Source organism: Dendrobates tinctorius, unplaced genomic scaffold, assembly GCF_039654945.1.
Source record: "Dendrobates tinctorius isolate UK_male_01 unplaced genomic scaffold, ASM3965494v1 ptg000014l, whole genome shotgun sequence".
Classification (NCBI taxonomy): domain Eukaryota; kingdom Metazoa; phylum Chordata; class Amphibia; order Anura; family Dendrobatidae; genus Dendrobates; species Dendrobates tinctorius.
Genome location: NW_027361682.1, coordinates 1,654,095 through 1,680,322, shown reverse-complemented (window position 1 = coordinate 1,680,322; position 26,228 = coordinate 1,654,095). Strand labels below are relative to the sequence as shown.

Sequence of the window (26,228 nt, the reverse complement as noted above, 5' to 3'; positions counted from 1 at the left end):
CCTGGTTTCCCCCCACATCAGAAATTTCCAAACGCCCAACTGACTGTGGGAAACTACAGATGGGCAATTTTGCAAAGCTGTTCACACATTCTATTCCATGGGCATCAGAGGTCTGCTCCAAAGATTCACAGAATCCAGATGCAGAATGCATCTGCACCGATGTTGGATCTGAGGCTGGATGAAGTAGGGTTCGAGCAGAATCCAGATCCTCATTACCAGACGTTAACCACGGGGTGAGGAGGGGATCATGAGAAGACTCAGATACCAAAGACGCACGCGGACTGTACTGTGGTGTCAGGGCAAAAAGATGAGGAGTGTGGCTCTTATGGCAAGGAGTGGGAGAACAGAGAGGATGACAATGAAGTTGTAGATCCCTCTTGGTGTGAACCAGAGTTGCGCAGCTAAGTAGCTCAACAGAGGGAGGGGGGGTTGGAGCTTCCTACACAGACATGGAGTGATGCAACTACGACAAGCACTGCATTCTCATCTACAACTCTGGCTGTGGCCAGCAGTGGTCCAGAGTCTGCTGTTCACAGGGGCAGTAAGGGTTGCCTAGCCTGGGCCTTGAGACTGCAAAGGATGACCCAACTTGCGTTAACTGCCAATTTTGCCAAAAAAGACTCTGTAGAGACAAGAATTGCAATAATTTGACTACTACATGCATGAACCGGCACATGCACGATCAACATGCCTTTAGTCTGGGAATCTCACTTCGCTAAAATGCGGACTAGCGGGCCTCGTCAAGCACCGGCCTTCCCATCAACCACATCTGCTACTTCTTCCTCCTCCATCACTGTGCCAAATGGTCTCACACAGGTCTCTGGCTGCAGAAACTCAGTTTTTTTTACCCCCTACAGTTGAGGTGAGTGAGAACCCATCAGTTATAACGGTAATGGACATTTCTGCTGTTTTTATGTCACCTAGCACAACACATCTTTCTCAATTCACCATAAAATCTCCGCCTTCACCTCACTCATAGTCGCGCAGTTTGTCATGATCAACATATTCCACCCTCTCTCAGCACAGCAGCTAGCCTTTGGTCCTGCAGTTTTGATCACATAAAATAATCTTTCCTCATACACATGCTAAAGCTAAGAGTTTGAACGTCACCATCTCCACTCTGTTGGCAATGGTTGTCTTCACTGAACCTGGAGCCAGGGAAGGCCGTGTGTGATAATGGTGCAAACTTGGTTGTGACCCTACGCCGTGGCAACCTCACACACGTGCCTTGCATGGCTTACGTCCTCAACCTGGTGGTACAGCAATTTCTCAGCCACTATCCCGCATGAAGAAAGCACGTTCACTACGTGCTCACTTCCAACTATCGCACCCTGCAGGTCATCTGTTTTCATCAATACCGAGGTCTTTCGGCCTTCCGGTTAATCATTTGATGTGCGATGTTCATACATGGTGGAATTCCACTCTGCACATGTTGCAAGTTGGAATGACTGTGGCAGGAGTGACGAGCCTTGGAGCAGTATGTCCTTTTGCATAGCCTGGGCCAACACAGGATGGACGTGGTGCAAATCACGCTTGTGACCTGGCCAGAGATTAAGGACCTCTGCATCCTTCTACAGTGTCTATGGCTGCTAAGATGATTAGTGCTGACGATGTCATCATCAGCATCACTATTCCACTTCCAGACTCTCGCCGTACAGGTGGGTGTCATGGGAACGTGGATTACCTCAATCGAGGGGTGCTCGTGGTACCAGATAAACTGTTAGTGAAGGGGCAGGAGTCCTTGATCCCTTTTGATCAAGAACATCTCAACATTATCACCCTGGGTCAACTTTTGCAAGGCTCTATTTACTGTCTTCCTCACGTCTGAATCATCACCTTAACTTGAGGGTGGTTGCTGTGCCACAGATCGCCTCGGTTAGGAGTTGGATATGCTGACTGTGTTTTTGCCATAGCTGTTGATTATTGCTTCATTTAATTGTAATACACCCAAAATGGTTCAGCACATCCCAGGATTTTGTCAATTGTGGAGTAACTTGTACAACAAGGTTATATATAGGGAAAAGCCAAGGCAGTGACATCACAATCCCTAACATAGGAAAGAAACCGCAGATCATAAAAAGAATTTCATACAAAGCAAATATCAAATGACAAATATACAAACTAACAAGACAGTTAATTTTTGCCAGAGCTGTATATCCAAGCAAAAATATAAGATACCACTGCACAGTTTTCTAAAAATCACCATCTCTACATGTCTGACAGTCAGTCCATTCTAGTGTCAGTTGAATTCCAACCAGAGTACACCTCATTCTACTTAATGTGCTTCTGATTAGGTGGTCACCTGAACCAAATCTTATTTAATGTGGGAAAGTATAAAAACACTGTGTGATCTTCACAAGCCTCTTGCAATAGGACAAGCTGGATGGCCAAAGAAGTGCTAGGAATAGCCCAAAATAAATTTGAATGAACAAATAACTTTTAACCATGTCAAAGGAGTTGAAAGGAAAAGTCTTGAGTGAGGAAAAGAAGGGCTCAATTCTGACTTCAATAGCAGAGGGATACAGTGAGCGTCATGTTGCCTCCATCCTTAAAATTTGAAGACGGCAGTCCATTACAAAAAGGTCAAGTAGCAGGTATTGGAGATAACAAAGCTACAGACTGGCACAGGGCAAAAGTGACTCCACACACTGGTCTGACACTAATCTTATTCGAATGTCACTCAGCAACCGCAGGATGACATCAAGTGACCTACAAAAGGAATGGCAAATGGCAGCTGGGGTGAAGTGCACAGTAAGAACAGTTCGTAACAGGCTCCTAGAGGCAGGTCTCAATTTGGTTGAGGATCGGTGATGATCTGGGGATGCTTCAGAAAGGCTAGAATTGGGCATGTTAATCTTTGCAAAGGACGTATGAATCAAGCCACATACAAGGTTATCCTTGAAAAACACTGGCTTCCTTCTGCTCAGGCAATGTTCCCCAACTCTGAGGACTGGTTTTTCCAGCAGGACAATGCCCCATGCCACACAGCTAGGTCAATCAATGTGCGGCTAAAGGAGCACCATATAAAATCCCTGTCATGGCGAGCCCAATCTTCAGACCTGAACCCCATTGAAAACCTCTGGAATATAATCAAGAGGAAGATGGATAGTCGCAAGCCATCAAATGAGGAACTGCTTAAATTTTTGTGCCAGGAGTAGTGGCATAAGGTCACCCAAAAGAAGTGTGAAAGACTGGTGGAAAGCATGCCAAGACACAAAGGGTGGTTTGCCAATTTTTACAATTCTGACCACTGTCCCTTTATGAGGTAATAACTCTGGAACGCTTCCATGGATCCTGGTGATTCTGACACTGTTTTCACATGACGTATTGTACTTCATGATAGTGGTAAAATTTATTTGATATAACTTGCGTTTATATTGTGAAAAAAACAAATTTGGTGAAAATTTTGCAATTTTCCAACTTTGAATTTTCATGCCCTTAAATCACAGATATGTCACACAAAATACTTAAGTAACATTTCCCACATGTTTATCATAGAATCGTAGAGTTGGAAGGGACCTCCTGGGCCATCTGGTCCAACCCCCTGCTCAAAGCAGGATTCGCTAAATCATCCCAGTCAGATGTCTGTCCAGCCTCTGTTTGAAGACTTCCATTGAAGGAGAACTCACCACTTCTCGTGGCAGCTTGTTCCACTCATTGATTACTCTAACTGTCAAAAAGTTTTTTCTGATATCTAATCTGTGTCTCCTCCCATTCAGTTTCATCCCATTGCTTCTAGTCTTTCCTTGTGCAAATGAGAATAAAGTTGATCCTTCTACAATGTGACAGCCCTTTAGATATTTGTAGACAGCTATTAAGTCTCCTCTCAGTCTTCTCTTTTGCAAACTAAACAATCCCAAATCCTGCAACCTTTCCTCATAAGACAGGGTTTGCAGACCGGTCACCATTCTGGTCCCTCTTTTCTGAACTTGCTCCAGTTTGTTGATGTCTTTTTTAAAATGTGGTGCCCAAAACTGGACACAATATTCCAGATGAGGTCTGACCAAAGAGGAGTAGAGGGGAAATAATGACTTCACGTGATCTAGACTGTATGTTTCTGTTAATACATCCTAGAATTGCATTTGCCTTTTTTGCTGCTGCATCACACTGTTGACTCATATTCAGTCTGTGATCTATTAGTATACCCAAGTCTTTTTCACATGTGCTGTTGCTTAGGCCTATTCCTCCCATTCTGTATATGCTTTTTTCATTTTTATTGCCCAGATGTAGTACTTTGCATTTTTCCCTGTTAAAAACCATTCTGTTAGTTGCTGCCCACTTCTCCAGTTTATTTATATCTTTTTGAATCCTCTCTCTCTCTTCTCTAGTATTAGCTATCCCTCCTAGCTTTGTGTCATCAGCAAATTTAATCAGTTTACCCTCAATTCCTTCACCTAAATCGTTGATAAAGATGTTGAACAATACAGGGCCCAGGACAGAGCCCTGTGGTACCCCACTTGAGACATTCTTCCAACTGGATGTGCAGCCATTTACGACCACTCTTTGGGTGCGATCACTAAGCCAGTTATGAATCCACCTAACAGTTGCCTTGTCCATTCCATACTTAGTCATTTTTTTCAATAAGGATTGTATGAGATACTTTGTCAAATGCTTTTGCTGAAGTCAAGATATACTATATCTACAGCATTTCCTTGATCCACCCAATCAGTGATTCCGTCATAGAAGGAAGTTAAGTTAGTCTGGCATGACTTATTAGTTACAAACCCATGCTGACTCTGTTTAATCACTTCATTCTTATCCAGGTACTGACATACATGTTGTTTAATAATTTGTTCAAAGATCTTTCCTGGTATAGAAGTCAGACTCACCGGCCTATAGTTGCCTGGGTCCACCTTCTTCCCCTTTTTGAAGATAGGAACAACATTTGCTCTTCTCCAGACTTCTCCTGTTCTCCAAGAACTTTCAAAGATTATGGAGAGGGGTTCTAAAATTTCTTCTGCTATCTCCTTCAGTACTCTGGGGTGTAATTCATCTGGACCTGGAGACTTGAATTCATTTAGGTTAGCTAAGTGTTTCCTCACTATCTTTCTGTTTATAGATATCCTGGACTCTTCTATTCCCTTAATAGGACAGTGAAGAACAGTTGATGTTACATTTCCTTTCTGATAGAAAACAGATGCAAAATAGGAATTTAAAAGTTCGGCCTTCTCAACATCCTGTCTTACCATTTCATCATTTTCATCCTACATACTTCTTGATTGTGCGATGATCACGATGAAGTGTCTTGGCAATGTTGATTGTAGTCATGCCTTGACCTAAATACGCCACAATTTGTTGCTTCTCAGCAGCCGACACATCCTTTTTCTTTCCCATTTTGGCAAAAAATGTAGGCTGCTTAATGTGGAACAGCCTTCTTAAGTAGTCTTGCCTTTATTTGAACACACCTGCCAAACTAATTTGCACAGGTATCTGCAATTTGCTTTCAGTGATATAAAGAGCCCTGACACACATCACCATCAATGAGTTTAAATGACAATGGAGAGGGGTTCTAAAATTTCTTCTGCTATCTCCTTCAGTACTCTGGGGTGTAATTCATCTGGACCTGGAGACTTGAATTCATTTAGGTTAGCTAAGTGTTTCCTCACTATCTTTCTGTTTATAGATATCCTGGATTCTTCTATTCCCTTAATAGGACAGTGAAGAACAGTTCATGTTACATTTCCTTTCTGAGAGAAAACAGATGCAAAATAGGAATTTAAAAGTTCGGCCTTCTCAGCATCCTGTCTTACCATTTCATCATTTTCATCCTGTAAGAATCCTATAGCATCTTTGACTTTTCTTTTACTTTTGACATATCCCCAAAATCCTTTATTATTGCTTTTGACATCTCTTGCAAGCCTCAATTCATTGTCAGCTTTAGTAATCTGATTTGTGCCCTGCAGGTTCTGCAGACAGCATTTTATTCTTCTTTAGATATGCCTCCCTCTTTCCATTTTATAAACATTTCTTTCTTCCTTTTTAGCATGTGCTTAGGTTCTGTGTTCATCCATCCTGGCTTCCTTAAATGCTTCCTCTTCTTCCCTCTTTTCGGAATTCTTAACAATTGTGCTTTGAGAATTTCATTTTTCAAGATTTCCCATCCTTCCTGGACATTTTTGTCTTTAAGGATATCCAGCCATTGGATCCCTCCAATTCTCTTTCTGAATCCCTTAAAATCTGCCTTTCTGAAATCTAACCTTGACGTCTGAGTCTTCACAGGTCTTCCTCCTCTAGTTATCCAAAATTCTAAAATAGCATGGTCGCTACCTCCTAGGGTCCCAGCCACCTTTACCTCCTCAGCCATTTCCTCCCTGTTTGTAAGGATAAAATCCAAGGTAGCAGATCCCCTTGTTTTCTCCCCTACCTTTTGGAAGATAACTTTATCAGCAAGAGAGGATAAGAATTTCCTTGACCTGTTAGTTTTGCCTGAGAGAGATTCCCAACAGGTCATGTTTACTTTACTTTACATCAGCACGATTTTGGAACAAATTTTTATTTTTTTTTGTTTTGTTAGAAAGTTATAAGGCTTAAAAGTTAAACAGCGATACCCAAAAGTGACACCATTCCAAAAACTGCATCCCTGAAGGTGCTCAAAACCACATTCAAGAAGTTTATTAACCCTTCAGGTGCTTCACAGGAATTTTTGGAATGTTTTTAAAAAATGAACTTAACTTTTTTTTCACAAAAAAACTACTTCAGGTCCAATTTTTTTTTATTTAACCAAGGGTAACAGGAGAAATTGGACCCCAAAAGTTGTTGTACAATTTGTCCTGAGTACGCTGATACCTCATATATGCAGGTAAACCACTGTTTGGGCACATGGCAGAGCTCGGAAGGGAAGGAGCGCCGTTTGACTTTTCAATGCAAAATTGGCTGGATTTGAGATCGGACATCATGTCGGATTTGGAGAGCCCCTGATGTGCTTAAACAGTGGAAGCCCCCCACAAGTGACACCATTTGCGGGTCGAGTTGATGTTTTAATTGGTACCATTTTCGGGTGCATGACATTTTTTGATTGCTTTTTTATTACAATTTTTGGGAGGCTGAATGAACAAAAATAGTAATTCATGAATTTCTTTTGGGTACCGTTCCGCATATGGTAAAATTGGTAAAGCAGTTTTATTCTTGGGGTCATTATGATTACAGCGATACCTCATATATCATTTTTTTGTGTTTTGGAGCTTTTATACAATAAACTGTTTTATATAAAAAAATAATAATTTTTGCACTGCTTTATTCTGAGAGCTATAACTTTTTTATTTGTCCGGTGATGGAGCTGTATGGCGGCTCGTTTTTTGCGGGACAAGAGGACGTTTTCAGTGGTACCATGTTTATTTATATCCGTCTTTTTGATTGCATGTTGTTCCACTTTTTGTTCAGCAGTATGATGATAAAGCATTGCTTTTTGCCTCGTTTGTTTTATTTTTTTACGGTGTTCACTGAAGGGGTTAACTAGTGGGACAGTTTTATAGGTCCGGTTGTTACGGACACGGCGATGCAAATTGTATACTTTTATTGTTTTTGTGGGTTTTTTTTTTTACATAAAGAAATGTATTTATTGGAACAATATTTATTTATACTTAGGAATTTTTTTACAAAATATTTTTATACAGTATATTTTTTTTTGTACTTTTTTACTTTGTCCCTGGGTGGGAAATAACTGTATAAAGTCAGATCACTGATCTGACACTTTTCACAGCACTGTGTCAGATCAGCGATCTAAAGGGCCTGTCACACTAAGCGATATCGCTAGCAATATCGCTATAACGTCACTGGTTTTTGTGACGTTCTAGCGATATCGCTATGTCTGATACCTCCGACCGCTCCCCCGCTGGTTATCGCTGATCGCGCGAGAACGTCCTGGACCGTTTCTCGTCGTCCGCTTCCTGCTGTGACGACGAGGGACGCGGGCGGGAGGACGTCAGGATCGCCTCGTCTGACAGGTAAGTAACGACCCCCGACCCCTGCAATGTCGCTGGTGAGATCTGCCTGTGTGGCAGCTCACTAGCGACCACTTAGCGATGTACCAGCGATCCTGACCGTCATATCGCTGGTACATCGCTAAGTGTGACAGTACCTTAACAGGCAATGAATGAGGCTTATCAGCTCCTGCTCTCAGCAGGCACTGAGAAGCCACATCCCTGCAGTACCTGGAAGGACCCCGTGGCCATCTTGGATCCGGGGGCCTGCAGGCAGGGAGAACCTCAGAACAACCCGATCACATTGCGTTGGTCTGAGGGAAGCACACAGGGAGCCCCCTCCCTGCTTGATGCTTCTCTACGCCACCGGAACGATGCGATCTTGGTTGATCACAGAGTTCCGGGAGCGGTCTGTGACCACTCCTGGCACTTAGTTCTGGGTGTCAGCTGTGAGAATCAGCTGACACTCCCCCTGTGAGTGCGGCTGATCGCCTGTGACGTACTATTCCGTCCATGGTAATTAAGTCCCAGGTCAAATGGACGGAATAGTACGTCCAATGGCAGAGAGGGGTTAAAAATTATGGTTATTCCACCAAATATTGATTTCTGAACTGTTCCTGAGTTAAAACATGAGTATTGTTGTTTCTACATGAATAATAACTTGTTTTTTTGCATTATTTGAGGACTGAAAGCACTGTTTATTATTTTTGTCGATTTCTCATTTGCTGCAAATAAATACAAAATTTTTAGCTTTAACCCCTTAACATCCATTGACTTTCATAGTCATTCATGTCCTGCTGTCAGTTCCCACACCATAATGGACTATGCCCGTCATGCATTTAAACTACCACTGCGTGTAAACACGCAGTGGTAGTTCAGTGCCAACAGCTGTTTGACGAGTGTGACCAACCTGTCAATCACTCTCCAAGCGACGCTTCAAATCGCTTGGAAAGTGCTTGAATTTCGCACGCGAAAATCGCGGCAAAATCGTGAACATAATTGCGGTAAAATCGCGCGGAAAAAAACACGTGTTTTCTGGGAAGGAGTCCGGTTTTGAGTGTCCGGTTTAAAACGCTATGTGGGCACATAGCCTAAAAGAAATTAAGAACAAAAAATGTGGTAGTCAGTAATGGTTACTTTTTTTAAACCAAGCATAGGGGAAAAATTATGGAGTCACTCAATTCTGAGGGAAAAAATTATGGAATCATGAAAAATAAACAAAAAAACACTCCAACACATCACTAGTATTTTGTTGCACCACCTCTGGCTTTTATAACAGCTTGCAGTCTCTGGGGCATGGACTTAATGAGTGTCAAACAGTACTCTTAATCAATCTGGCTCCGACTTTCTCTGATTGCTGTTGCCAGATCAGCTTTGCAGGTTGGAGCCTTGTCATGGACCATTTTCTTCAACTTCCACCAAAGATTTTCAATTGGATTGAGATCGGGACTATTTGCAGGCCATGACATTGACCTTATGTGTCTTTTTTCAAGGAATGTTTTAACAGTTTTTGCTCTATGGCAGGATGCATTATCATCTTGAAAACTGATTTCATTATCCCCAAACATCCTTTCAATTGATCGGATAAGAAAAGTGTCCAAAATATCAACATAAACGTGTGCATTTATTGAAGATGTAATGACAGCCATCTCCCCAGTGCCTTTACCTGACATGCAGCCCCATATCATCAATGACTGTGGAAATTTGCATGTTCTCTTCAGGCAGTCATCTTTATAAATCTCATTGGAACAGCACCATCACCTTGCCCAATGCAGATTCGCGATTCATCATGAAATATGACTTTCATTCAGTCATCCACAGTCCACAATTTCCTTTTCCTTAGCCCATTGTAACTTTGTTTTTTGTTTTTTTTTTCTATTTAGGTGTTAATGATGGCTTTCGTTTAGCTTTTCTGTATGTAAATCCCATTTCCTTTAGGTGGTTTCTTACAGTTCGGTCACAGACGTTGACTCCAGTTTCCTCCCATTCGTTCCTCATTTGTTTTCTTGTGCATTTCCTGTTTTTGGAGACATATTGCTTTAAGTTTCCCGTCTTTACGCTTTGATGTCTTCCCTGGTCTACAACAGCTGACTTGTGAACAACAAACATTTTTTGCATCATTGCGTGATGATTTACCCTCTTTTAAGAGTTTGATAATCCATTCCTTTGTTTCAATTGACATCTCTCGTTTTGGAGCCATGATTCATGTCAGTCCACTTGGTGCAACACCTCTCCAAGGTGTGATCACTCCTTTTTAGATGCAGACTAACAAGCAGATCTAATTTGATGCAGGTGTTAGTTTTGTGAATGAAAATTTACAAGGTGATTCCAAAATTTTTTCCCTCAGAATTGAGTGACTCCATAATTTTTTCCCCTATGCTTGGTTTAAAAAAACTAACCATTACTGACTACCACGTTTTTTGTTATTTATTTTAGGCCAGATTCAGATGGCGTTAATGCAGTCCATTCAATGCATAGCGTTGACGGATTGCATTAACGCTACTGTCACAGAATGACGGCACATCGTTAATGCATGCCGCTTAGGACAATGGGAGTGAATGGCAGCGTTAACGGATGCGTAATGCTATCCGTTAAATGGACCTGCTAAACGCTATGTGAACCCAGCCTTAGGGTTTCTTAAAGCCAGAAAGTTGCCATTTGAAATGACTGTAGTTTTGTGCCATGTCTGTCATCTGCATTTTTTCTACAAAATTAAACAACTGAATAATAATAATAATAATAATCTTTATTTTTATATAGCGCTAACATATTCCGCAGCGCTTTACAGTTTGCACACATTTTCATCACTGTCCCCGATGGGGCTCACAATCTAAATTCCCTATCAGTATGTCTTTGGAGTGTGGGAGGAAACCGGAGTGCCCGGAGGAAACCCACGCAAACACGGGGAGAACATACAAACTCCTTGCAGATGTTGTCCTTGGTGGGATTCGAACCCAGGACCCCAGCGCTGCAAGGCTGCAGCGCTAACCACTGAGCCACCGTGCTGCCCATGAACATCCTCCAAGGCCGGTGATTACATAATTTTTGCCAGGGGTTGTAGTATATCTTGACTTCAGCAAAGCATTTACAAAGTGTCTCACTCAATCCTTATTAAACTGTTAGGTGGATTCATAACTGGCTTAGTGATCGGACCCAAGGAGTGGTCGTAAGTGGCTGCACATCCAGTTGGAAGAATGTATGAAGTGGGGTACCACAAGGCTCTGTTCTGGGCCCTGTATTGTTCAACATCTTTATCAATGATTTAGATGAAGGAAGTGAGGGTAAACTGATTAAATTTGCTGATTACACAAATGAGAATGAGAGAGGATTCAAAAAGATGTAAATAAACTGGAGCTGTGGGCAGCAACTAACAGAATGGTTTTTAACAGGGGAAAAATGGATACTACTACATCTGAGCAATAAAAATGAAAAAAGCATATAGAGAATGGGAGGAATAGGGCTAAGCAACAGCACATGTGAAAAAAGACTTGGGTATACCAATAGATCACAGACTGAACATGAGTCAACAGTGTGATGCAGCAGTAAAAAAGGCAAATATAATTCTAGGATGTATTAACAGAAGCATACAGTCTAGATCACGTGAAGTCATTATTGCCCTTTTTGGTCAGACCTCATCTGTAATACTGTGTCCAGTTTTGTGCACCACATTTTAAAAAAGACATCAACAAACTGAAGAAAGTTCAGAGAAGAGCAACCAGAATGGTGACCGGTCTGCAAACCATGTCCTATGAGGAGCGGTTAGGCTGTGTTCACACACAGCCTTTTTTCTTAGCGGTTTTTAACGCGGTTTTCACTAAAAATAAGCTTCCCAGTCATTTCTATGCATTTTGCACTTTTTGTGCACATTGATGCGTATTTACCGCGAAAAAACCGCATCGCTGTAAAAACGCAGCATGCTAATTAATTTTGCGGATTTTTCCGCGGTTTTGGCTTCTTCCATGCGTTTTAAAACCGCTGCATCAAAACCGCGCAAAAAACGCCGCGGAAAAATAGGTGCGGTTTCTGGGAAGGGAGTCGGGTTTTTGAGCAGAAATTTTCTGCAACGTGTGCACTTAGCCTTACAGGATTTGGGAATGTTTAGCTTGCAAAAGAGAAAATTGAGAGGAGACTTATTGGCTGTGTACAAATACCTGAAGGTCTGTCACAATGGAGAAGGTTCATCTTTATTCTCAGTTGCGCAAGGAAAGACTAGAAGCAATGGGATGAAACTGAATGGGAGGAGACGCATTAGATATTAGAAAAAACTTTTGACAGGGTGATCAATGAATGGAACAGGCTGCCACGAGAGGTGGTGAGTTCTCCTTCAATAGAAGTCTTCAAACAGAGGAAAGAGGTCAACAAGGCCTATGATGAAAGGAACACCTTTCCTACAGAGAGCAGAGCGAAATGGCAGGTATGCGGAGAGGAGTGCAGCAAGAGCGAAGCAAGGTGGAACCGCAAGGTATGCGGAGAGAAGCTGCAGCAAGACGTTCTGCAGCAGATAGAGCAAAACAAGGCGGAACTACAAGGTATGTGGAGAGAAGCTGCAGCAAGAGGTTCTGCAGTACCGCAAGACAGAGGGAGTAAAGACAAGGGTACACAGAGCAGGGAAGGAAAGGCCACAGTCTGGGATAGAACAGACACAGGTATAGGACAGAGTTCAGACTAGGCAACATAAAAGGCAAGGCACAGGGATAAGACGGACACAGGTATAGGACAGATTTCAGACAAGGTATGAGTCCGTGCACAGGAACATGGACACAGACCAGGATATTCTGCCTCCTGGTGGGCGGAACGAGAAATGCACAAGGCACAGAGACAGGGATACAGAGACCAGGATATTCTGCCTCCTGGTGGGTGGAAAACATGACACAAAGCACACGGAAACAGATCTGGGTATGATGCCCCCAGAGCAGGCAGAGACTGGACAGAACCTGGCAACTCAGCAGCAAGACACTGACAGAGTAAAGGCATTGCTTAAGCAGTTTCCACTGGGTGGAGCTGCCCTAAATACTAGAGGCCTCTTTGTAATTGGCCAGAGACATATTAGGCAAGTGCACACTGATTTCATAAGAACCAGAGAGTGCCGGCGCCGATCCCCTATGCACACAGCCAGGAAGCATACAGAGAGCAGGCAGGAAGCAAGAGGCACACAGCATATAGCCGGCATCTGACATAACTCACAGCATGGCCCGAAGTAATTAGTAAGGTAGATGGGGGTTGGGAGGCCATGCAGTGATGCCGACAGGGTTGTTACACAACATTCCAAAACACAAGGCCAAGTCGACCTGTCATTGGCTAAAGCAGAACAAAGTGAAGGTTCAGGAGTGGCTATCTTAGCCTCCTGACCTCAATATCATTGAGCCACTCTGGGGAGATCTGAAGTGTGCAGTTCATGCTAGACAGCCCAGGAATTTACAGGTACTGGAGGCTTTTTGGCAGGAAGAGTGGGCAGCTTTACCATCTGAGAAAATAAAGAACCTCATCCACAAATACCACAAAAGACTTTAATCTGTCATTGATGTTAGAGGAGGCTATACACAGTATTAAGAAATGGGGTATGTAAACTTTTGATCAGGGTCATTTGGATTTTTTGGGTTGTTATGATTTAAAAAGAGAAAACACAGTAGTTTGACAATAAATGGCTTTACCTACCACTAACCACGAGTGGAGAAAAAGTCTTGGTGTCATCTTTCATATTCTCTGAAAAAAGGCCAAGAAAGCAAAAATTCTGCCTGGTATGTAAACTTTTGAGCACAACTGTACTCTGTGTATGTACCACAGGTGGGGTAACCAACCCTGGGAGCTGATGTAACATCTGCCATTATCCTGGCGGGTCAGCGGATGGGTGAGACTCTGTAATGTTCACCATCTTGGGGAATTTTGCTGGGACTGTTCTATGTGGTGTTTGCCTGTTTTGTGGTTCAATAAAGCATTGACACACTGTTTTACCCTCACCCTGTGTTGTCTGAGTAGCGTTATTCCCATGTTAACGGGGGAGCGGGCGTTAGCGGGACGATCCCTGGTCCATGCTTTATGGCTAGCAGACCTGGGTGCCCGCTGACCACCCCCACTTCCCGTTTCGCCACACTTTTTCATTGGTATACTTTTCGGGCATATGAGGTTTTTTATTACCTTCTATTTTGATTTTTCGGAGGCAGAATTAACAAAAATCAGCAATTCATGTGTTATCCCCCTTGTCTGCTGTCTCTCACCTTCCTGTACTGTGTTCTCCCATTTGAGCTGTCTTCCCCCTGTGCTCTGTCTCTCACCCCTGTGTCTGATTGTGTACAGAACATACCACAGCTCTTGGGCAGGGGAGGAAGCAAAAGACAATACTGACATTACAGCAGGAGATCACAGAGGATACATTTTGTGAGGCAAAATATTGTTTAAAAGCAGTCGGTGAAATATTTTACCTCACAAAATGAAGCCTCTGTGACCCCCTGCTGTAATGTCAGTATTGTCTTTTGCTTCCTCCCCTGCCCAGGAGATGTGGTATGCTCCGTTCATGGTCAAACACAGACAATTTTTAAAACGAACTTTCGTTCGTGGGAAAACCCCTTTTAATGTGACCGGCTTCCTCTGCCTGTAGACACGTCGCGCATCTGCTGCCGGGATCAGCCGAATGATTCACTGTGCCTGTGCGGAATTCGTGCAGGCGCAGTGCGACGGTGTTCCGCTGGTGGTACCACGCAATAGGTTTGTACCAGCAGCAGTTTCCATATTGAGACACCCATCACTTACGACGATTGATGTTATTTTTTTTAATTCGTTTTATTAAACTTTGAAACAAGAAAAGGATGTAATGTACAGCATACATATTTGCTTGTGGTTGTGAACATTGTACAGAGCATACACATTACCGTCTATTTGTTAAATACTAAACAAAAGTTGAACACGCTTATTAATATACGGGTAATATATGCATAATCCCACAAGCATATACAAAGACCCACAGGCTATACATTATGAGCATGTACATCAATCATATCTCGCAGGCCTTTGTCATGTCGCTCAGATAATGTAGATTAATTATAAGTTCCTAAACTACGACTACGTCAACTATTTACTAATTCGCAGCTTACTATCTTGCACTATATTATCTCATATGCAATGTCTCCATTCTACAAAGTAAGACGAGAAGAATTCCACCTCCCCCAGATCTTTTCAAATTTTCCCAAGCATCCTGTTCTGATATAATGTGCGCTCGTATGGAACAATTGTATTTACCAAGTCAATCCAAGTTCTAAGAGAGGGACAAGAATTACCCATCCACCGTAGTGCCAATACTTTCCGTGCCATAAACAGCGTCTCACGTAGAAAAATCCCAACATGGTGACCCCAAATCTCTTCCTCCCATACCCCAAACAAGCAGACCAGTGGTTCAAGAGGGACAGGAGCCTGCACCAGTGATGACAAGAATAGCGTCCCCTCTTTCCAGTAATGTAGGATAGTGGGACATTGCCATATCATGTGAATAAAATCTGCATCTGGTGAGTGACCGCAGACATTCTGATGATTGGAATCGACCCATCCTAAAAAGTCGTATCGGAGTCAAATATGATTGGTTTATTATATACAGCTGTATCATTCCATTATTACTAGATGGTGATACTCTTCCCACTCCTCTCCCTGTGTATTAGGAATGTCTTTCCCACTTCCCTTTAATAGAGCTTATGGCAGATTCTGCTCCCACCGACAGCATGTACGTATATAAAGAGGAGATAAGGCCTTGGGGACCCTGTGAATTAAGAATTCCTATCAAAGGTAGGGACGAAATGGCACGGCCCACACCCATACACCTTATGTGTGACTGAAGAGCAGATCTTAGTTGTAAATAGCGGAAAAATTGAGATCTCGGAACATCACGTTTAGCCTGTATCTGCTCAAAAGACATTAAGGTTCCATGATCGTACTGGTCTCCTATCAAGGAGACATTATGTTGAATCCAAAAATCAGTGGACGGGTGACTTAGTAATACCGGAAAATAGACATTTTTCCATGGGGCATTTCAGCTATGATATCCTTAAATCCCATCACTTTCTTAATTTGCCTCCATACTAATTGTGCCAGATGGCGCAGGGGCAGTAAACGAGGGACACTAGGCCTCTCCAACTCCAGGAAACCCAGTGGGCAATCAGTTCTTGCCGCGTGAAGCAAGTGACTTTCAGAATTAGGAAGATAATTATCCGGCATCCATTTACTTAGGGCTTTAGCCTGGCCAGCCAAATAATATACTGTAGGAAGAAATCTGGCCGTGCCGCCCCACCTCCCTTTTTAGGCCTCTGTAGAGTGGACAATTTAAGTTTGGGTCTGGTTTTCCCCCAAATAAAAGATGTGACCAGGGAATTAAGATTCACAAAGAAGGACTTAAGTACCATTACAGCACTGTGCTGAAGGGAATAGCTAAGTTTGGGAAGTAATATCATTTTAATCAGGTTAATGTGTCCGGCCACAGACAGCGGTAATTTTTGTCCAAGTTGCAAATTTAACGCTAACCAGCTCTAGCAATGGGTAGACATTAAGTTGTAAGTCGAGCGTACTGTTATGGGATACATGGACACCCAGGTATTTAAAGCTAGATACAATAGACAACGAGGAGAGAGCCTCAAGTCGAGGCATCGGGGAATGGGATAGGGATAACAGGGCAGACTTTTCCCAATTTATATAGAAGCCCGAATATTTACTGAATCCATCCTGGTGGCAATCACTTGAGGCAAAGTTTCCTCCGCCTCGTCCATAAATATCACCATATCATCTGCATATAAACCTATGGTATCTACCCGACCCGCTATACCTATACCCCTAATACCAGGGGAAGACCTTATACGTATTGCCAATGACTCAATCGCAAGGGCGGAGGGCTGGGGAAAGGGTGCACCCCTGACGGGTCCCCCTGTGTAATGAAAAGGACTCAGATATGGAATTGTTCACGATAATACGAGCTTTAGGTTTCATATATAGTGTTTTGACCCATTTTATAAACTTGTCACCAAAGCCATATCTCTGTAGGCATGCGGAGAGGAAAGGCCACTCAAGAGAGTCAAAAGCCTTGGCGGCATCTAACGATGCCAGTGCCCATTTGTTGTCTGGCACTAGAGAACTATATTGGACTATTGACTGGACTCGTCTGATGTTAATTGAAGTGCTCTTACCAGGCATAAAGCCCGTCTGGTCAGGATGTATAAGGTTTAGTATAATCGAATTTAATCTGGTGGCGAGAATCTTAGTAAAGATTTTATAGTCCACATTTACTAACGATATGGGACGATAGGATCCACATTCTAAAGGGTCCTTCACGACGATTGATATTTAGATGGTTAAACTGCCGGAAGCAGTGCAGGCATCGTTCTGTCAATGAAAGCCGGTTGTCAGCTATGATGTTAATTGAACGTGCAGCTCCTTTACATGACTAATCCATCGGGAAGGCGTTAAGACATTGTTTTCGGTTTTACCTTATACTAATAATAATAAAGTAAAGGGCTACCTTGTTAATTAGAAAATAATCAGCCATGGGTGTAGATGAGGACTGACCTCCATAATGTTACGTAAATGACCTGCTAGATAGTACTAATCGACGTCTCTCTTTATCTACTTCTAGTGTGAAAATCAGATGTAGTTGTAGGTCAATTTTATGGACAAATATGAAAAATTTTCACAATCTTTCAAGCACTAGTGTAAGGTGGAGTAATTTACACAAGAACCAGGGAAAGACAACTATTTGCAGAGGACACTGCTGCATATAGGAAATTTTCAGATCCCCCTAGTGCTCCCAAATTCAGCCAATGTTTGTTCACTTACATCACATATATAAGAATATGAAGGACTTTTTCTTGTATCCACTGTTTAGTGACATTAATAAAAAGATATACAAAACCTTACTTTCTTCTCCAAAGCCATAACTTGTGTACATGACCAATCTCATCAAATGTCCTTTTCTCTGTGCTACAATGTTTGTACTGGTCGGAGACTGTATGAGAAGGAATCTCCTAACAAAACTGATTACAGATCCCTTTTATGAGTCTCTTCTGAATGTGTAACTTGATCAGATTCATGACAGACACAGGGAATCGTGACCTGAAAAGTGGCTATTATAGAGTAGTGAACATTTGTAAGGACATAACCTGGTGGCCAACACTGTGATCTCATTCCCTCACTTTGTGGTCTATTGTCCAGTTTACACAGACATAATATTTATATAATATAATTAGTATTATAATTCCAATGCAGTGTTTCTGAAAAAATAATACAATAATTTGTATCCTTGCAGGTGGCTTTACCAGGAGCTCAGAGGGGTGTCTGATCCTCTCAGATTTTTCAGCAGACAATCTTGGTATCACACCCGATACTTATGAAGAACATGTCATTATACCAGATACACTTCAAGATGTTATCAGAAAAAATCTGTCCTCTGATCCTGTTCAACAGGTCCTTGTTTCTGCTTCATCAAAGACAAATATGCAAAACAAAAGTCACAAAAGGGCTCTTGATCATGAAACAGCTTACACAGGGGAGAAACCATATTCATGTTCGGAATGTGGAAGATGTTTTAAATACGGATTATGCCTTTTTAGACATCGGATGGTACACACAGGGGAAAAGACATTTTCATGTTCAGAATGTGGGAAAGATTTTACAAATAAATCACGTCTTGTTATACATCAGATGGTACACACAGGGGAGAAGCCATTTCCTTGTTCTGAATGTGGAAAATGTTTTACAGAGAAATCAAGTCTTGCTAGACATCAGATAATACACACAGGGGAGAAGCCATTTTCATGTTCAGAATGTGGAAAATGTTTTAATCGTAAAACAATTCTTGTTGCACATCTGAAAACTCACACAGGGGAGAAGCCATTTTCATGTACAGAATGTGGCAAACAATATAGTTGCAAATCCAGACTTTCAAAACATCAGAGAATTCACACAGGGGAGAAGCTATTTTCATGTTCAGAATGTGGGAAATGTTTTACTAGAAAAACATATCTTGTTACACATCAGAGAATTCACACAGGAGAGAAACCATTTGAATGTTCAGAATGTGGAAAATGTTTTAATCAGAAAGGAAATCTTGTTACACATCTAAAAACTCACACAGGAAAATAGCCATTTTTTTCCAAGTTCAAAGTTTTTTTTATTTTGTAACAGCCTAATAAAACAATAAACATAAAATCAAAGTCTGGAAGAGGAAGAACAGAAAAAAGCAATATATGGACTTCATTACATAAAGAATTAAAGTATAAGAATAAAAAGGGATAATCATGGTACAAATAGCATGAAATCAATGTAGTATATGGATAAGCAAGACACTTCAAAGATGAGAAGAAAAAGAAAGTCAAAGGGATCCATGGGTATTTATCACTTAAATCATAGAATCATAGAGTTGGAAGGGACCTCCTGGGCCATCTGGTCCAACCCCCTGCTCAAAGCAGGATTCGCTAAATCATCCCAGTCAGATGTCTGTCCAGCCTCTCTTTGAAGACTTCCATTGAAGGAGAACTCACCACTTCTCGTGGCAGCTTGTTCCACTCATTGATCACTCTGTCAAAAAGTTTTTTCTAATATCTAATCTGACCCCATTTTAGCCCTATAGGATGCGGCCACCGCCATCAGGGGCTTATCTACAGCATTCTGTAATGCTGTAGATAAGCCCCCGATGAAACCTGAAAGATGAGAAAAACACGGTAGATTATACTCACCGGGGGGCGGTGTCTCAGTCCGGTCCGGCGCCTCCCATCTTCATACGATGATGTCCTCCTCCTTGCTTCTCCCTCGGCTCCTGCGCAGGCGTACTTTATCTGCCCTGGTGAGGGCAGAGTAAAGTACTGCATTGTGCAGGCACCGGGAAAGGTCACAGAGGTCCGTCGCCTGCGCACTGCAGTACTCTGCCCTGCCCTCAACAGGGCAGATAAAGTACGCGTACGCAGGAGCTGAGGGAGAAGCAAGGAGGAGGAGATCATATGAGGATGGGAGGCGCCGGACGGGACGCCGGGGTGAGTATAATCTAAAGGCCCTGTCACACACCGATCTTGCCAGCGAGATCGCTGTGTGTGACGGGGATCAGCGACCGGGCCCCCCTGCCGGTTATTGCTGATCGTGCTCGATCGGCCTGAGCCATTTTTCGATCGCTGGTCTCCCGCTGGCCAGTACGCATCGCTGCGTGTGGCAGTGAGAGATCAGCAACGCTGGTTTCTAATGTAAACTTCGGGTATTCAGGAGCCGTGGCTCCTGGATACCCGCTGTTTACCTTGGAAACTGGCGTACACGCTGGTTTCCAATGTAAACAGCGGGTATCCAGGAGTCGCAGCTCCTGGATACCCGATGTTTACATTAGAAAGCAGCGTCCAGCGTCGCTGGTCCTGATCGCTGGAGGGGCTGTCTTGTAACAGCTCACCAGCAATCACATGTCGGATCGTTGGTGGGATCGCTGGGACATTGTTATGTGTAACGGGGCCTTAACTCTTTTTCTTATCGTTCAGGTTACATCTGGGGCTTATCTACAGCATTACAGAATGCTGTAGATAAGCCTCTGATGGCGGTGGCCGCAGCTGATAGGGCTAAAATGGGGTGACAGATTCCCTTTAATAGAGTAGATTAGATGACAATCAGGGTGTAAGGATGTTGATTGGCTGGAAAGTATTCGACAGTTTGTTGGTCTATGGGAGTGCAAAGAAGAGACAAACTTTAAGGCACCTTTGCCTAGTTTGATAGAAAGGAAAATAGGGAAAGTTTTTCCAGTGAAACCATTTAGTAGCGGTTGTAATAGTCTTGTGTTTTGGGCTATCCGCTTTTCCATAGCATGGGTCCTAGCCATCTCTACGAACCATTCTTCTAAAGACTGGGGGGTACTGAATTCCAATGAAGTGGTAGTATTGTTTTAGCTGTCTAAAGTAGATGCCTTTTAATAGTGATTTTCTTATACACCTGTTTGGACATAGAAAACATGTATAACAGTGTAGCATCTGGTGCCCTAGGTGCTGATACTCCTGTCAACTCGTTTTACAATATTATAGTAAATCCCCCCCCCCCAGTGCAAACAACACTGTGTCCATTATTAACAATATCCAACAATATTACAGTTTACCGTGGGTTTTACGCTACCATCGTATATAAGGTGTTACTCTGATTAGTCCTTTCCAGCTATGGCTGCCATAGTTTATGGAAGAATTCCAGCTTATTCCTCTTGGTGGAAATACTTTCAAGTTGAATTATATACTTCATTTGAACATTACATTTGCGTCTGGACGAGGGCTCCTCTTTAATCTAGTATTTTGCAATCAATTTTCTTGCAATAAACAATCTCGTAATTGCTATTTTCGTCATGTCTGTTTTTATTTTCTCAAGGTACCCTAATATACATGTCAGCGTGTCCCTAGGGACAACGCACCCATACACCACTCCAATATGGTCCAACACTATGATCCAAAAGGAAGACAATCTGGGGCCATGCTGTCAACTGCTTAACTCTGATTATCGGTACTCGGGTACCGATAAGTTGAAAAGCCAACCCTTGGGAAATTTACACCCAGGCATTAACTCAATTGCACAGTCCTAACTCCTATGAGGAGGCAAAGGCAAAGATGCAGACTAAAGGGCCTGTCACACTAAGCGATATCGCTAGCAATATCGCTGTAACGTCACTGGTTTTGTGACGCAGCAGCGATATTGCTAGCGATATCGCTATGTCTGATACTTACCTCCGACCGGCTCCCCAGCTGATTATCGCTGATCGCGCGAGAATGTCCAGGACCGTTTCTCGTCAGCTTCCTGCGACGCCGACGAGTGACGCGTGGACGCCTCGTCTGACAGGTAACGACCCCCGACCGCTGCTATGTCGCTGGTGAGATCTGCCTGTGTGGCAGCTCACTAGAGACCACTTAGCGATGCACCAGCGATCCTGACCGCGTCATATCGCTGGTGCATCGCTAAGTGTGACAGTACCTTTACTCTCACTAAATACATCAGAAAAATCAGCCAAATAGGAATATCATGAGACTGGGGAGAGGTGTAGAAAACAGGAGTGTCACTAAGAACACACTGACAACCCCAACACACCACAGATTTCCAATCCAAAACAGGATTATTAGTTTGCAACCAGGGAAAACCCAGAATAGTATCATGCAAATTGTGCAACACCAAAAATTTATAATTTTCTTGGTGGTTCGGGGCAACCCGCATTATCACCTGGGTCCAAAACTGGGGTTTATTCTCCGCCAAAGGAGTAGCATCAATACCCCTCAAAGGGATAGGAGTCTGCAGGGGTATCATGGGAAAACCACAACGTTTAGCAAAGTCTAAATCCATCAGATTCAAAGCTGTTCCTGAATCTACAAAAGCCTTAGCGGAAAATGTAGACGAGCAGATCAGGGTAATTGCCAAAAGGAACTTAGGCTGTACACTGCCCACAGCAAATGTGTGAGCAAAACGTTTTTCTCATTTAGGGCAGACAGAAATAGTATGAGAGGCGTCCCCACAGAAAAAATACAGCTTATTACGCCTTCTAAACTTCTGACGTTGCGCCCTAGACAAAACACTATCACATTGCATGAGTTCAGACGTTAGTTCAAAAGGCGGCAACGCCTCTCGTGTAGTTTTACGTTCACGTAAACGCCGATCTACTTGAATGGCCAATGACATAGAATCGTCAAGACTAGAGGGAACAGGAAATCCCTCCATAACATCTTTAACGGTTTCTGCCAAACCCTTCCGAAAAAGAGCTGCTAGGGCATCGTCATTCCATTTAGTAAGGACCGCCCACTTTCGGAATTTTTGACAGTATAACTCTGCAGAATCCTGACCCTGGTTCAATGCCAATAAGGTTCTCTCAGCTTGATCAATAGCATTAGGTTCATCATACTACAACCCCAAGGCTTGAAAAAATGCGTCCACATTGGCCAGAATAGGATCTCCGGGTGTCAAACGCCCAATCCTGGGGATCGCCACGCAGCAGGGAAATGACAATCTTAACATGCTGCACAGAGCTCCCAGATGAGTTAGGTTTCAAGGAAAGAAATAGTTTACAATTATTCTTAAAATTCAAAAATTTAGACTGATCCCCAGATAACACATCAGGAGTAGCGATTTTTAGTTCAACAGCAGATGATTGAGCGAAATAGGCAGAAATTCCCCGCACTTCAGCAGCGAGCTGCTCAACCCGATCGGACAATTGCTTAATCTCCATTAAAGAAAAAATCCTCCTACGGCCACAGAGAAAAAAATATACAAAAAAAATTGCCTTTTTTTTTTTCCACAATTCTTTCCTTCTTTTGAGTACCCTAGAATCTGCGGTTAGGCTGGTGATTCTGTTATGATTGGCTCACCGAGGAGAGCAAGCCCAAGCTAAGCCACAGAAAACCAGAGAGGTTGGTAACTAAGCAGATTGCAGACCCCTGATCCTAGCCACACAACTAGCAGTAGCCGTGGAGCGTACCTACAATGGTCCTAGACGCCTCGGCACAGCCGGAGAGCTAACTAAGGCTAAAGAAAGAAAGGGGAAATCTAAACTGCCCCAGAGCAGATCCCAAAGGAATAGATAGCCCCCAAACATATATTGTCGGTGAGACAAGATGAAAACACAAACGCAGGCAGGAAAATAGACTGAGCAAATGATGGGGCCCACACTAACTAGACAGGACAGGAAAGGAAAAACACTGTCTGCAATCACGCAAAAAACCCTGCAAAAAAGTCCAACACGTCTGATGCAAAAAATACTGAAGTCGGATGACTTCGCCCACTATATCAGCACTCTGGTATATTCTGAAAGCAGAGCAAAAAGAGGCCAATCTAATAAGGGACAAAAACAAACTGGCACAAGCAGTAACATATGGATGGTGATTTAGCACAGCCCCACCCGAAGCTGGCTGACCCACACAAAACTGAGATAGACAAAACCAGATCAAATGTAAACAGAATAGCAAATGAACACTTAGCTGAACATGCAGGGACTGAGCTGGAAACTAAGACCTCAGGAGGCAGGAAGAAAATCACCAGCAGGGATAGAGAGTCGGCTGTCTTAAATCCCAATCTGAAACCCCAGATCTCCAATCGTCATCCTCATTATCGTGGCAGGCCTCTGTTAATCAGATCAGCTCCAATACCTCCAGTAACCACCAGAAGGAGCCCAGAAAGAGAACTCGCAACCCCTCTGTCAATTTGACCAGCTCCACTACCTTCAGTAGTAACAAGAGGGAGGCCAGAAAGCGAATTCACAACAGCCCATCCTGTATTTTGCAGTTTCTCTGCTCCTGTGCCTTGCTAGCTTTTTATGTATGTGATTTTAATATCCTGTGTAGGATTTTTGCTCAGGTAGGCATTAGGCAGCATTCGCACAGTTGAAGTTTTTCGTCCAACAAGGCAAGATCTATTCTCTATAAACCCCGGATTCTCCTAACATCCCCTGTTGCGCCCCTGAATTGCTCCTGGCCTTACAAGAGCAGTCCACAAGTAAGGCTGCGAAGATGTACCCACCAGAATATATTGTATGTCCCTATGCATTTATTCTTCCTTGTGCTCTTTTATGATGACTGTTGGTTGCTCTCTTTTATGGTGACTGTTGGTTGCTCTCTTTTATGGTGACTGTCAGTTGCACTGTTATTGTGACTGTCGGTGGCGCTCTGTTATGGTGGCTGTCGGTTGCTCTCTTTTATGATTGTCGGTGGCGCTGTTATGATAACCGTCGGTTGCGCTCTTTTCTGATGACTGTCGGTTGCTCTCTTTTATGATGACTGTCGGTGACGCTCTCTTTTATGACTGTTGGTTGCTCTCCGTTATGATGACTGTCGGTTGCTCCCTTTTAAGGTGACTGTCGGTGGCGCTCTCTTTTATGACGACTGTCGGTTGCACTCTTTTATGATGACTGTCGGTTGCTCTCTTTTATGACAGTCGGTGACGCTCTCTTTTATGACTGTTGCTCTCTGTTATGATGACTGTCGGTGACGCTCTCTCATGGTGACTGTCAGTGATGCTCTGTTATGATACCTGTCAGTGGCGCTCTTTTATGGTGACTGTCGGTTGCTCTCTTTTATGGTGACTGTCGGTTGCTCTCTTTTATGGTGACTGTCGGTGGCGCTCTCTTTTATGGTGACTGGCGGTGACGCTGTTAGGATACCTGTCGGTGGCGCTCTCTTTTATGATGACTGTCGGTGACGCTCTGTTAGGATACCTGTCGGTGGCGCTCTCTTTTATGATGACTGTCGGTGACGCTCTGTTAGGATACCTGTCGGTGGCGCTCTCTTTTATGATGACTGTCGGTGACGCTCTCTCATGGTGACTGTCAGTGATGCTCTGTTATGATACCTGTCAGTGGCGCTCTTTTATGGTGACTGTCGGTTGCTCTCTTTTATGGTGACTGTCGGTTGCTCTCTTTTATGGTGACTGTCGGTGGCGCTCTCTTTTATGGTGACTGGCGGTGACGCTGTTAGGATACCTGTCGGTGGCGCTCTCTTTTATGATGACTGTCGGTGACGCTCTGTTAGGATACCTGTCGGTGGCGCTCTCTTTTATGATGACTGTCGGTGACGCTCTGTTAGGATACCTGTCGGTGGCGCTCTCTTTTATGATGACTGTCAGTGACGCACTCTTATGATACCTGTCGGTGGCGCTCTCTTTTATGATGACTGTCAGTGACGCACTCTTATGATACCTGTCGGTGGCGCTCTCTTTCTCCCCGTGAAGCTCCGCCCTCTCCTCAGTGTCGCGGCTGCGGACAGGACGGTGACAGACGGGAGAATTCACACTCTGGTGACACTGAACAATCAGCGCTGAGCGGAATTATTTATATTACAGAAAGTGACAAGAAAAATGTAAGATTTATAAATCAGGAAAAAAGAATTTTACCCAAATCCATAAACTCTAGAGCAGAGGAAAGACCCTTCCTGTCTGACCTGTGATGTCTGCGCCATTATACCCTGCAGCCATTCCAGGAAGAAGAGGCGACTACAATGGAGACTGGAGGAGGAGCTCCCCATAGCCACTCCATTCTAGACGCCTCAGTGCTGAGCTGCCTGCAGCGGAGGGAGAATGTGAGGCCGCGCCCCAGCACTGCGACCTATCACCTCACACTGAGGGCTACAGCGGAGAGAGCGGGAAAGGAGGAGGAGCCGGAACAGCTACACACTACACTGTACACTGCGGAGCCTGCGGCCAGGACCTGTGATGACGTCACCGTCACATGATCACTACATGGGGGAGGAGCAGGAGGGGCGGAAGAGGCGACATATAAGAGCTGGAGGAGAAGTCTGCACTGGTGAGCGGTAATGGGGGAGCAGGGACTGTGTGATAGAGGGGACAGGACTCAGTCCTGGGGGG

General features: G+C 43.5%; 2 protein-coding genes across 6 annotated transcripts in view; both read left to right on the top strand.

The window, feature by feature from the left end:
- Window positions 1-19,486, top strand: part of LOC141074005 (oocyte zinc finger protein XlCOF8.4-like) — an 84,591-nt gene extending 65,105 nt beyond the window's left edge. For all 5 annotated transcript variants that reach the window (XM_073561522.1, XM_073561538.1, XM_073561545.1 and 2 more), the window contains one exon: window positions 18,193-19,486. In XM_073561522.1, the coding sequence (XP_073417623.1) occupies window positions 18,193-19,028 (836 nt within the window). In that variant the 3' untranslated portion in view covers window positions 19,029-19,486. The remainder of the gene's footprint in view (window positions 1-18,192) is intronic.
- A 6,536-nt stretch (window positions 19,487-26,022) lies between these two features.
- LOC141073940 (oocyte zinc finger protein XlCOF7.1-like) overlaps window positions 26,023-26,228 on the top strand; it is a 78,835-nt gene continuing 78,629 nt past the window's right edge. Inside the window, exon 1 of the mRNA XM_073561480.1 lies at window positions 26,023-26,166. Within this exon, the coding sequence (XP_073417581.1) occupies window positions 26,076-26,166 (91 nt within the window). The 5' untranslated portion in view covers window positions 26,023-26,075. The remainder of the gene's footprint in view (window positions 26,167-26,228) is intronic.